General features: G+C 43.3%; 2 protein-coding genes across 2 annotated transcripts in view; one reads left to right on the forward strand and one right to left on the reverse strand.

The window, feature by feature from the left end:
* MRPL27 (mitochondrial ribosomal protein L27) overlaps nt 1-12,722 on the forward strand; it is a 477,291-nt gene that overhangs the window by 62,668 nt on the left and 401,901 nt on the right. The gene's annotated exons all lie outside the window — the stretch shown is intronic.
* The window catches only part of ABCC3 (ATP binding cassette subfamily C member 3), a 73,232-nt gene that overhangs the window by 12,225 nt on the left and 48,285 nt on the right, over nt 1-12,722 (reverse strand). The window contains exons 18-26 of the mRNA XM_069067533.1: nt 10,451-10,618; nt 8,902-9,091; nt 6,723-6,828; nt 6,219-6,357; nt 5,682-5,889; nt 4,919-5,229; nt 4,325-4,524; nt 4,013-4,139; nt 3,345-3,446 (exon numbers count right to left, since the gene is read on the reverse strand). Coding sequence (XP_068923634.1) covers nt 3,345-3,446; nt 4,013-4,139; nt 4,325-4,524; nt 4,919-5,229; nt 5,682-5,889; nt 6,219-6,357; nt 6,723-6,828; nt 8,902-9,091; nt 10,451-10,618 — 1,551 coding nt within the window. The remainder of the gene's footprint in view (nt 1-3,344; nt 3,447-4,012; nt 4,140-4,324; nt 4,525-4,918; nt 5,230-5,681; nt 5,890-6,218; nt 6,358-6,722; nt 6,829-8,901; nt 9,092-10,450; nt 10,619-12,722) is intronic.

The raw sequence follows: 12,722 nt of genomic DNA on the forward strand, positions 1-12,722 counted from the left end.
AGGAAGACTTACCTTCCTGAGTTCAAATCCAGCCTCAGATACTTACTAGCTGTGTGACCCTAGGCAAGTCACTTAACCCTGTTTGTCTCAGTTTCCTCTTTTGCAAAATGAAGAAGGAAATGGCCAATCACTCTAATATCTTTGCCAAGAAAGCCCCAATGGGGTCATAGAGAGTTGGACACGACAGAAAATGATTCAAAAACAGACCCTTCTTTCATTTCTTTTCTATTTAAAAAAAATTCTGAACTTAAACACCAAATAAATTGGTTATTTCCATAAATATAGTAAGAGAGAAAAAGATTCTACAAGAAATTGCAGGTTTCTGTTTTGAATACTTTCTTTTCTTTTTATGTACATAAGTTCAATCTGTAGCTTTCAAAGTTACCCTACTTGTCTGTGCTTCTTTTTGGCCTTCCTTCTATGCTCTTCCCTGCATTGTTTTTAAAAACATCTTGATGGTACTTTTTTTTTTTAATTTTTTTGTTAACCTATTCCTATCCCCTCTTCATGCCACCTTGACCCCCCAGCCTGTCACTGGAAAAAGAAAAAAGAAACCCCAAAGTCTTTGTAACAAATATACGTAGTCAAGGAAGACAAATTCCCACACTGGCTATGTTCAAAAAGGGTATGTATCATTCTACATTGTGAGTCCCATCGCCTCTCTTAGTCAAGAGGTGGGTAGCATGTGACATCATCAGGCCTCTAGAATCACAGTTGGACACTGAATTATTTAGAGTTCTTAAGTCTTTCAAAGTTTAATTTCAACATTTATAGAATATCTTCTGGGTACAAGGCCCTAGAGAAGGGGGATATAAAGGCAAGTTCCTACCTTTGAGGAGCTTATATCCTACTGAAAGACCAATAATAACACCAGTAAGTGTATTTATGGCAATTTCAGGAATAAGAAAGTACTAAATGACGGAGGAATGTGCGGGAAGCAGGAGAGACTTCATGTAGCAGGTGTTGCCTGAGCTGAGCTTTGAGAGAAATTAGGGATTCTGAGATTCAAAGAAGACAGCCTAGTAAAGACAGAATTATGGAACACCTGGTTCAGGGAACCATAGATTGACTGGAATAAAAAGAATTCGAAGGTCAAAAATATCAAATAAGTCTGTAAAGGTAGGTGGGAGTCAGATGGTAGTATAGGACTTCAGGTCCCAACTTATGAGATTGTATTTTATTCAGGATGCAAAATGGAGCCATTGATTTTTGAATAAAGGAATGACATGATCACAAATGTCTTAGGAATACTAATTTAGTAGCTGCATAAAGGATGGATCGCTTTTTTATTTATTTATTTTTTTGTTTTTTTGGAGGGCAATTGGGATTAAGTGAGTTGCCCAAAGTCACACAGCTAGTTTTTGTGTTAAGTGTCTGAGGCCAGATTTGAACTCAGGTCCTCCTGACTCTAGGACCGGTGCTTTATTCACTGTGCCACCTAGCCACTTGATGGATTGCTTTCTTAAGGGTCACCAAAATCCAACACCCTCTTCTCAGGCTTCATCTTCACTGAATTCTCTACAGTGTTTGGCACCACTGAATAACTACTCTTTCCTTTCTGAAACTTTCCAGCTTTGGCTCCCATGGCATCATACTTTCCTGGTTCTCATCCTCCCTCTCTGATCTTTTTCTCCTTCCCTGACTTCTCTTTCTGCCTCTTAATCTTGGTTATCTCTTCTTCTCTTTCTACCTTCTCTCTTCAGTGCTCTCTTCCATAGAATATCATAGTTAGAAAGGATGTCAGTGGTCATTATGTCCAACCTCTCACCTTTTAAAGATATTTCTTCTGCTTCATCCCTGACAGGTGGTCACCCAGCTCCTTCCTAATTGATTTCTCCCAGTTAGAGGGAGCTCAGTTCCTTAAACTTTTTCTATCACTGAACAGTTCCAATTATTAGAGAGTTCTTTAGTTGAACTGAACTTTGCTTCCCCATAATTTGTTCCATCTTTGTGCCCTCCTAACTACAAAGAACAAAATGTACTGTCTCTTTCTTCCGCAGAAGTCCTTCAAATATTTGAATACAGCTTTTATTTTTCTAGAAGTGGTCAAACCAGAGTGGAGTATAACATTACTTACTTCCTGATATTGGAACACCATACTTCTATGAAGGTGTCCCTTAAAGGTGTGGATTATTTTTAGCAGTTACATTCATTTATTTGCTCATACATTCATTCAATTACTTATTTAGCATTCATTCATTTAATAAAAAGATCAATAAAACTAAGTTGCTATCCTTGGTACAACATTGTGGCTGTCTCACATTGTTGGCTCATTAGGACACTACAATTCAACAAATATTTATATCATGTTTGCTGTGTACAGAGTCCTTTACTATGCACAGAAGATATAAAGTTTAGATAAGACAATGTCTCAGTGCCAGAGGAATTCGGTCTTTAGCAAACTAAGCTTGTCCTTAACAAAAACTACCAGATCTTTATCTTGTGAACCAGAGGCCAAGCTATCTCTCCTCCACCCTCTACTTGTGAAATTAATTTTTTTTAATGTAAAGGAAAGTTTTTATAGGAAACCCTACTACATTTTGTCTTACCAACTTCAATAGCTTATCCAACTTGGCTCATTCAACTGCTAAAAAAATATCCACACCTTTAAGGGACACCTTCATAGAAGTATGGTGTTCCAATATTAGAAAGTAAGTAATGTTATATACTCTACTCTGGTTTGACTACTTCTGGAAAAATAAAAGCTGTATTCAAAAAGTCATACTTCTATGACTGTTACTGCCACCACCTTACTCTCCCAGATGCAAAACCTCTAAATAACTTCCGATTTTTCTCCCTACCTCTTTTCCACACCTAAGCCTTCTGTCCTTCACCATGTCTACCCTCTTCATCCTTTCCTTTTCATTTCTACTGCTTTTGGGCGACTTTCCCATCTCCCTTCCTGTTTCCTCTCCTACTAATGCCTTCTTCCTTCTACCTTTGTCTACTGAAATTTCATCCTTCAAAACCCATCTAAAACTCTATCTACTCAAGGATGCCTTCAGGGATCACCCCAGTCAGAAGTGAACCTTCTCTGCTTTTAACTACTATGGGACTGCATCATTTAGTCAGCACTTGGCTCATTCTACTTTGTAGTATAGCGTATTACACTTGTTGTATCGTCACTCAAAGGACACCATAATCTCCCTGAAGGAGAAGGACCATGTCATTTAACCCCATGACATACAGCACAGAGTCTTAGACATAGTGAAGCTAAGATAGAGAAGTAGGAGATGTTCCAGAACTCAAACATTGCCTCACCTGCCTCAGAGCCCCTCCCTACAACCTGATCAAACCCACCCCCTATCCCCTTTCCTGACCCCAGATCTGCAGCATGCCCCCACCTCAGTCTTAGTCTCTGAGTACTCTCTAACTCTCTCCACAGCCACGATGTTGTTTTCCAGGTCTGATGCCATCCGGACCATCCAGTTAAGAGCCATCGTAACCTAAGAGACAGAGGAAGTAGGGTGGAAGAACAGACTTTAAAAACATCCCAATCCCCTTCCCAGGTTTCAAATTCCCAGAAATAACAAAGGCACCTAGAAGTAAATGTATATGTCTTTCTGTGCAAATTTGGCGACTAATGCACAACTCTAAATACAGACATGCTCTGATTTAAGCAAATAAAAAGTCCCTGGATTGGGCATAGATCAATTAACCTAAAATTTTTATTTTTACCAGAGAATTCACAATAAGACTTCTCAAAAGAAAAAGTATGTCACTCATTTAAAATATCCACTTTATAAAAACTTCCTTTGCCTTCAACTTTTCCATGGCACATCTGTTATATAAAGCAATCCGTACCTGCACAATTACAGGCAGGCATGTCCATCCACATGTATGAACTTTGAGTTCTAGTATGTATGTGCCAGCATGTTGTTCTGTTCATGTGGGGAGGCTGGGACCCATGGCACATGTGGCAATATGTATGCATGGGAGATATATAGTGTTCCTAGTTCTCTGACTTAGTGCCCCCCCGCCACAGCTCCATGGGATTAGAGAGGGCTCCCACCTGTAGTGCATAGGATACTGAGAGGCCAACTAATCCTGGATTCAGGCTCTTTCTGCTGATCACAGCAAAAAGTGCAGCAAAAAGCACGACACAGTTTCCCACAAACTCCACACGGATCCCCAGCCACCTAGGGAGGGATTCATAAATAGAAAGGTCAAAGATCAGGACGGAGCTAGAAGTGAGAGATGGTCAGATATGGTCCAGGGATTCAGAAGTGATGGGGTTTAGTGGCGAGGACCTCAGAGGGGAGGGGGTATCAGAGAACGGGCCAGATCGAGGGTAGGAGTAAGGTGGGCTCAAAGAGCTTCTGACCGGTTAGAAATGATGTTAGGGTAGCAGCTCTTCTGATTGGCATCCACCTTAGTATCACTGATGGCTATGAAGTCATGACTACGTCTGTAGGCGCGGATGACAGAGGTGCCTGTCACAGTCTCCGAGAAGTGAGAATAGATGGGTGATCGGCTGACTGATTCCAGGCGCTTCAGTTGCCTTGAAGTGGCTGCATAGAACCTCTGACCAGGGTGGAGAAAGACATTAGAAGCAGAGGCAACAGAGTACTCTGAAAACCCCTCTGAATCATCCCCCTCCATGCCTCCCAATGTCCCATGCGGGTCTCTGGCTGTACCCCACCCCCCCTGGGGGCCCCAGATTCACAGTCATTCTGGTGGTGGTCATTTTTGAAAGGCTGAATATTAATGTTGACAGCAACAGAAGGTCACTCCTTCCCCACCCTCTGGACACACATACCAGTCCAGAAGCCTCATCAGGCCTCTAATAAAACCTCCATATAGAATTCCAACATGCCCCCCATAGTCTTCCTTCTTTCCCAGTCTCCTACGCCCTCATTCCTCTAAGGCAATTCTCACCCCAGTACCTCTTCTCCTTCCCCTCTTCAGCTCTAGATACCTGTACAAATATGTACAGCCCAGCAAGGGGTAAGATAACCACGGCAAAAAGTGGAGTGGTAGACATGATGACCACAAGTGTGGATGCTGAATTGAAAAAGGTGGCAAGCAGCATGACAATGCTGGAGGGGATGACCTCGTCAATAACATAAATGTCCTTGGAGAACCGATTAAGGATGCGCCCCAAGGGGGTCGTGTCATAGAAGGACTGGGGTGAACGCATCTTGTTGGCTAGTAGGTTGTTATGGAGTATCCGGGCCGCCTGGATGCTTCCTATGGCCAGTGTGAAAGATGACATCATCACAAGGAGGCCTGGCAAGGAGACAGAGAGGGGGGCATCCATTAGAAGTGGGGTACCAAGAAGAAGGCTTCGATTCCTATCTAGCACCCAGGACAGTGTTATGTGAGCTAAGACTCAGGGGTTAATCTTTTTCTGTGGACCTTGTTGGCAGTCTGGTGAAACCTATGCCCTGCTTCTCAGAACAGTGATTTTTAAGGGCACAAAATAAAATATATCGCATTACAAAGGAGGTCAATTATATGGAAATAAGTTATCAAAATACAGACTTAAAAAAATATCCAGACCCCAGGTTAAGAAGCCCTGTACCAAGTTAAACATTTGTTGAATTAAATTGGCTTTGAGAAAGAAGGAGGAACAGGATGGCTCCTCTGTTCCTCCCTTTGACCCCTCCACTCTAGGGGCAACAGCCCCAGTGAGTGATTCCCTCCCCTCCTAAGAGGGTACTGAAGATCTGTCTCTTTACCTTGCAACAGTCCCAGTGCTGCATACACGCCCAGGCGTAGGCTTGTATTGCTCTGTGTGCCATTAATTACAGGCTCATTAGTCCAGTCACTAAGCCATATATTGGCCCCAATGGCGGCAGCACTTTGGCATGAGTATAGAAAGCAGACGGTCACAGAGGTGCAGAGCCCCACGGCTTTGGCATAGTCCCAGAACACACTTAGCTTCACCTGTAGAGGGAGGAAGGCTGATATCTACCAAAATCCAGAGCCATCTGACCCAGAGAGATGAGAAGTGGGCAATGGAGTTTAATTTAAACTCCTGGGAGTTTAAATTTCCCCTTTCCATTCCCACTCCCACCCCCACATGACACTGAGACCAGGGTCTCTTTTCTACCATTCTCTAATATCCCAGGACAACCTTGCCCAAGGCTCTGTATTTTGGCCCAACCCTTCCCAGCCCCGGCTTCTCTCCAATTCTAAAATCTACCACAGTGGTCCTCCCCCTGACCCAAACACCCTTCTTCTATCCTTGCTTCCCTCCCCCAGTTCCCACTCACACTGCCTGTCTCTGCTGTCTCTGCCTGGATCAGCTCTCCATGTTTGGACTCCAAGGCCTTCTTCTCCACAGTCCCCAGGCGTTTCCTAGTGGAAGGTCGACCAGGACCCTCCCCTTCTGAGGAGATCACACTCAGCTCCCTAGGGATAACAGTCTATGAGTTGGGCTAGGAAAAGGGGCAAGGGAACAACCCTTGTCAGTCCCCAGAGAAGATATTTTGCCTTCCCCCACCTCATCCCTAACCTAATAAAGCTGGGACTCCCTAAGGAGCTCAGAGGCATACAGAACCAGAGAGGAGGCCACTATGCAACATGGATCCTGGGGGAACAGATGTCAGAGAACTTCCCAGCATCCACATTCTTCCTCCACACCCCCACTGGATCACAGGGAGACCCTCTTTGTGCTGCAAGTTGGCCACTTGATTCTGCTGTGCCCAGGGAGAAGTGCATGGGAGGTCAGAGTCTGCTTGCTTCAGAGAATCAGGAAGGAGCTACCTTTCACTCACCTCATGAATTGTTTTCGGACCTCATTAGTAATCGGCTCATTATCGGTAAGATCTGTGTGATTACTGAGCGTGTCCTCCATCAGCAGAATCTCCTCATCCGCCAAGACTGCAGTGGGGAGGGAGGGACAAAGAGAGAGGAGAATGCTTAAATACCATGACTAACCTGACCTCAAAACACTACCTTTCCCAGCAAGGAGGAGAATAAAAGCTGGTGAGAGGAAGCTGGGGGAGGTGGGAAGAACTAGGTCCATAAAGAGAAAACTAGAATCAGTGGGTTAAAACTACAGCAAGAGAAATGTAGGTTAGACAACAGGAAAGATGGTCAGATCATAGCTTTAGAAGTAGAAGGAAGCTGAGAGGTTAGCCGGTTCAGTGCCATCATTCTCCTGATAAGGAAACTGACCCAGAGAGGTTGTGACTTGTCCTGAGCTGCCAGTGCCTTCCCCTCCAAGTCTACCTTCCACCTCCTCTGTGTTTATATTTACTGATCTATGTATAGGTTAATCCTCCCCCACCTGAACTCAAGTTCCTTGGTTAGGGGCTGTTTTTGCCTTTTCTTTTTTTCTGCATCCCCAACACTCAGCACTGTCTTACATATAGTGAACATTTAATACATGCTCGATTACTTAAGGACCACACAGGAAGGATGTGAACCCTTTGGATTCCAAGCCATTACTCTTATCCACATACCAGGTTATCTTTAGGATAAGGCTGAGATAAAGAATAGTGATACATACTGGAATAGACAGGTAGGTTTCTTCATAAATAGAAAGGTTTCTTCTGAATGAGTGATTTTGATGGGGGGGGCAGGGTGAGCTAAATGAGCTTTCTGGAAAGCAAGGAAGATACCCTTTTTCTATTTGAAAACTAAAAAAGTAGCCCCCTCCTAGAGCCATCACCTCTCAGATAAGGAAGCTGAGCCTGATAACCTCTATATATGGGGATGGAGCAGGGTGTGATGGAAACAAAATAGATAAAGAGAGAAAATTGGAAAGAAAAGGTCCTGAGTTTTCTCCCTAAAGCTAAACTAACACCCTCATCTTTCTCTTTTTCATCACTGTCAATTTTCTTTTTTAAAAGATGGTTTATTGCATCTACTGCCCCCACCTTCTCCACTCCCCATTCCTTCATCCCCTTGTAATTTGGCTTCTGATTCCCCCTCCTCACTGGTCTTAATACTCTCCTTCCCCCCAAATTGCTTGTATTTAATTACTTTGTATTTATTATCTTTATATTTGTTCTTTATAGACTTAAATATGAACCTCTTGTTTCCTCCATTGAAATGCAAACTCCTTAAATGTAGGGATTATTTCACTCATAACAGTTACATCCTCAGGGCTAAGTACAATGACTGGCATCAAGTAGGTGCTTAATAAATTACATGTTGATAGAGTAATTCTGTCCCCACTGACTTACTCTGAAACTGCTGCTACCAAAGTCCTCTGAGACCTATTACTCAATAAGTAGAAACATAGAAGGATGAGATTTAGAGCTGGGACTTTAGAAGAGATAAGAAAGAGGGCTTAAAGGAGAATATAAATCCAAGTACAGAGCTTTGGGGGATACGTACATTTGGTGGAATAGGAGAAAGAGTAGTCAGGAAGGTTGGTCTGGAGAAGTTGGTCCATGAGTGCTGTGTCAGCCCTTGCACACACACACTGAACCCTTTCCAAAGGAACTCCAGAATTGGCCCAAACCCCATTGCTTAGCACAGTGCCTGGCATATAGTAAATGATTAATACTTGTTGACTGACTGATTGACCAGTGATGAACCTGAGGTTTAGACAGGTTAAGTGACTTGAATAAGGTCACACAGCCAATGGATGGGAGAAGTACATTTTCCTCAGTTCTCATCGTCCTTCAGTTCTCAGAATAATCTCACACTGTCACCTACCTTCTCTCTCCTGGTTACCCCTCCTTCTTTGACCTCTGTGACACTGTACTCATCAGACACTGAGTGCATGTGTATTGAAAGGGTGCAGGGAGAGAGAGACAGAAAGAGAAAAAGAGACAGTGACAGAGAGAGAAAGATAAAGAGAGACAGGAAGAGAGAAAGAAAGGAGAGTCACGGTGAGAGGGAAGAGAAAGAGAATGCAATAAGGAGCAAATTAGACAGGAGCCCTTGGGACACCAGGGAAAGGGGAATTTGAAGACCAAGAGCAGTGGTATGGGCTGATACCAGTTGCACTATCCTCTTCACAAAAGTTGTCATCATCAGGAACATAGTTACGAAGAAATTCAGCAAAAGCTCCCTCCTGCTGGAGCAAGGCAGAAAAGGAGCCAGCTTCGGACACTCGCCCATCACCCAAAACAATGATGAGGTCAGCCTGGGACAGGAAGTTCACACCATGTGTCACCAGGACCCTTGTCTGGAAGGAAGATGAGGCATTATAGGTTTTCTAACACATTCACATCATCATCATCATCATCAGTAGCAGCAGCAGCAATAAACATACAACAAGATAGATGTTGCACTGATGCTGAGTGAGGAGAGCAGAACCAGGAGAACTTCGTACACAATTACAGACACATGGTATCTGTGATGACTAACTTTGACAGACTGGGCTCCTGTCAGCAATGCAAGGTTAGACAACTCCAAAGGACTCATAATGGAAAGGACTGTCCACATCCAGAGAAAGAACTACAGCCTGAACGCAGACTGAAGCAAACTACTTGCTCTCTCTCTCTTTTGTGTTTTGTTTTGTTTCATTCCTTCTTTCTCATTATTCATGCCATTGGGTAGAGTTTTTCTTTACAACTTGACTAATGTTTAATGTGAAGGCATTTGTAGAATCTATATTTGATTGCACACCACCATGGCAGGGAGGGGAGGGAGGAACGGGGAGAAAATTTGTATCTCAAGATATTGTGGAACTGAATGATGTAAACTAAAAGTAAATAAATAAATTTAAATGTAACAAACAAACAAACAAAAAGATGGATGTTGCAGATAATTTCAATTTTAGAAAAAGTTCCCTAATAATTAGGGTTGCCTGTAAGTAGAATAGGGCAGCTAGGAAGCTCAGTGGATAAAATGCTGGGCCTCCAGTCAGCAAGACTCATCTTCTTTCTTTTAAATTAATTTATTTACTTTTAGTTTACAACATTCAGTTCTATAATCTCTTAAGTTTCAAATTTTCCCCTCCTCTCTCTCCTACACCTCCTCCCCCCACAGTGGCATGTAATCAAATATAGGTTCTACAAATACCTTCACATTGAATGTTAAAGACTCATCTTCTTAAGTTCCAGTCCAATCTTGGCACTTACTAGCTGTGTGACCCTGGGTAAGTCATTTAACCCTATTTGCCTCAGTTTCCTCATCTGGAAACTGAGCTGGAGAAGGAAATGACAAACCACTCCAGTATCTTTGCCAAGAAAACCCCAAAATGGAGTCATGAAGAGTCAGAATGAAATGATGGAACGGCAAAAACACAAGGGGAATGGTCTGAATTGAGAGATAATGGTTCTCTATCACTAGAGGTCTTCAAGTGGTGGTCAGGTTGGAGTAGAGGCCTCAGGGGTCCTTTATAATGTTAAGAGTCTATGATCTAGGATCACACACACAGAGCTCCTTGATGAATCTCTATAGGGGCAATATCAGGGCAAACATGTGAGAAGGGGTATGGAAACAGACATTTCACCTGGGTGGTCAGGGGCCTTTATATACAGAGTCCTTAAATGGGCCCTCTTCAAATCTTGCCATTTCAAACCCCCACCCCAGCTCTTACCTTGCCTCCTAGCACCCCATCTGGCCCAATGACATGATCAAAGATGTGCTTGGCTACATGGGAGTCCACAGCAGAGAGTGGGTCATCCAGGAGGAAGACATCAGCATCACTGTAGACAGCTCGGGCCAGGCTGACTCGCTGCCGCTGACCTCCAGACAAGTTAATACCCTAGAAGAAAGATAATGACAACAATAACAACAGCAGTGAGCACTTAGATAGCCCTTTAAGGCTTTTACAAATTATCTTAGTTGATTCTCACAAGAAGCCTGGGGGAAGAGGGGGAAGGTGAGGAAGGAATAAGCATTTATATGGTATCTACTACATGCTAAGCACTTTTTACAATTCATAATACAAATATCATAAATTTACAATTATAATTATTACAACTAAAAATAATTTTACAATTATTATTTTATTTGGTCCTCATAAAAATCCTGGCATGTAGGTAATATTATTATTATCTCTATATTACAGCTAAAGAAATGGAGACAAACAGTAGTTAAGTGACTTGCCCAAAGTGAACCCAGGTCTTCCTGATTCCAAGCCCAGAGCTCTACACTGTGCCACCAGCTGCCCCAGGATGGATAAAGAGTAGAGAATTACTATCTGAATTTAAGAGGTATACTGTATATATGCAGATAGGTGATAGGGTGAAAGGTTAAAGAGAGTATTATCCGGGGCAGCTAGGTGTCAAAGTGAATAGAGCAGAGGCCCTGGAGTCAGGAGGACCTGAGTTTAAGTCTGACCTCAGACACATAACACACACACACACACACACACACACAAAAACTAGCCATGTGACCTTGAGCAAGTCACTTAACCCCAATTGCCCTAAAATTGGAAAGGAAAGGAAAAAAAGGAAAAGAAAAGAAAAAAAAGATTATTATCACCTTTTCTAGTGAGGAAGGGAAACGGGGACATGAAGAATAAAAATGGCCTACTCACAGTCACAGAGAAAGGCAACAGGTTTAGAGAAAGTGCGTCTTTGCCCTTAGATCCCATAAATTCTGTTGTGTATTCAAAGGACCTGATTATCCAATGTGAAGGACAGAGAATTTGACTTGACATCAGGAACAAAAGCTGGGGTTCAAATTCCATCTCAGATACTTACTGGCTGTGTGATCCTGGTAGACAAATCACTTACTTATCCTTTCTAGCACTCAGTCTGTAATGACCTGTAAGATGCCTGTGAGGTCAGGCTGACCCAACTAGTCTCTTTCCTCATACACTCCCCTAGGGCAGATAACAACTTTCAGGCTCTTTCTCTAGCCCCACTGTTCCCACCCCTCAGGCTCCTCCAGTGCCAGGATCTGAGCACAATCCTTTTAATGTCCTGAGAACCAGAAGCCTCTAATGACACTCTCATTAATGTCAAAGCCCTTCAATCCATTACCCCTTTGACACCCTGGCCAAGGGTCATGGGGAAGCTCCCGGGGAATAGAGGGGCTGGGTCCAAGTCATAGTTCAGGAAGTTATTCTTAAGGTCCCTCCAGCATCCTTCCTGTTTTCAGGAAAAGAAGTCAAACCCACCAACCACCCTATTCCTTATCCATCTCTCAGTCCCAAGGGAGAAAGGCCCTGACTAGAGGAATCTCTTTGGAGCACTAGAGCCTCACTCCCTTTAGGGGAACAGGTATAAGGTGAGGGGTGAGCAGCAGGAAAGGAAACCACCTGCTGCAGAAACAGGAATGTGGACTGAAGGTTAATGTGTCTAGGGGACTGAAGGTGTATCCAGGAGGCGAAGGTGTGTCCAGGAGGCCTGGAAGGCCGAACCTTCAGGAGGCTGAGTGTGTTTTGAAGGGGTAGGAGGAGTGTCATTGTATTTAATGATTTTATCTTACTGATATCCCTTGTCAAAGTGCTTCAAGAGAAATGTTGGGTAGAAGGGACTTAAGGTCCCGAGAGCCAGGTCATCGGAACAAAGTTATCTGGTCAGGTCTTCTTTCTGGTTCCCAATAATAGGTAGTTCCCTTTTAGCATTATTGTACCCATCAGCTCAAGTGACATCCCTGCATGAGGATCCCCTAGAGGATGTGACATCCCCTAAAGGTGGAGAGTAGCACAGTAGATAGAGCACTGGGCCTGGAATCAAGAAGACCTTAGTTCAAATCCAGCCTCAGACACTAGCTATGAGATCCTGGGCTACCCCCCTCCTCTGTCTCAGTTTCCTCTTCGGTAAAATGGTGATAATAAAACCATCTACCTCCAATGTTGTTATGAAGCTCAGACGAGATATTTGTGCTTAGCACAGTGTCTGGCACATAATAGTTTT

This window comes from Petaurus breviceps, unplaced genomic scaffold (genome assembly GCF_028583685.1).
Source record: "Petaurus breviceps papuanus isolate PSGF00001 unplaced genomic scaffold, PetGlider_PUasm1.0 90750, whole genome shotgun sequence".
NCBI lineage: Eukaryota > Metazoa > Chordata > Mammalia > Diprotodontia > Petauridae > Petaurus > Petaurus breviceps.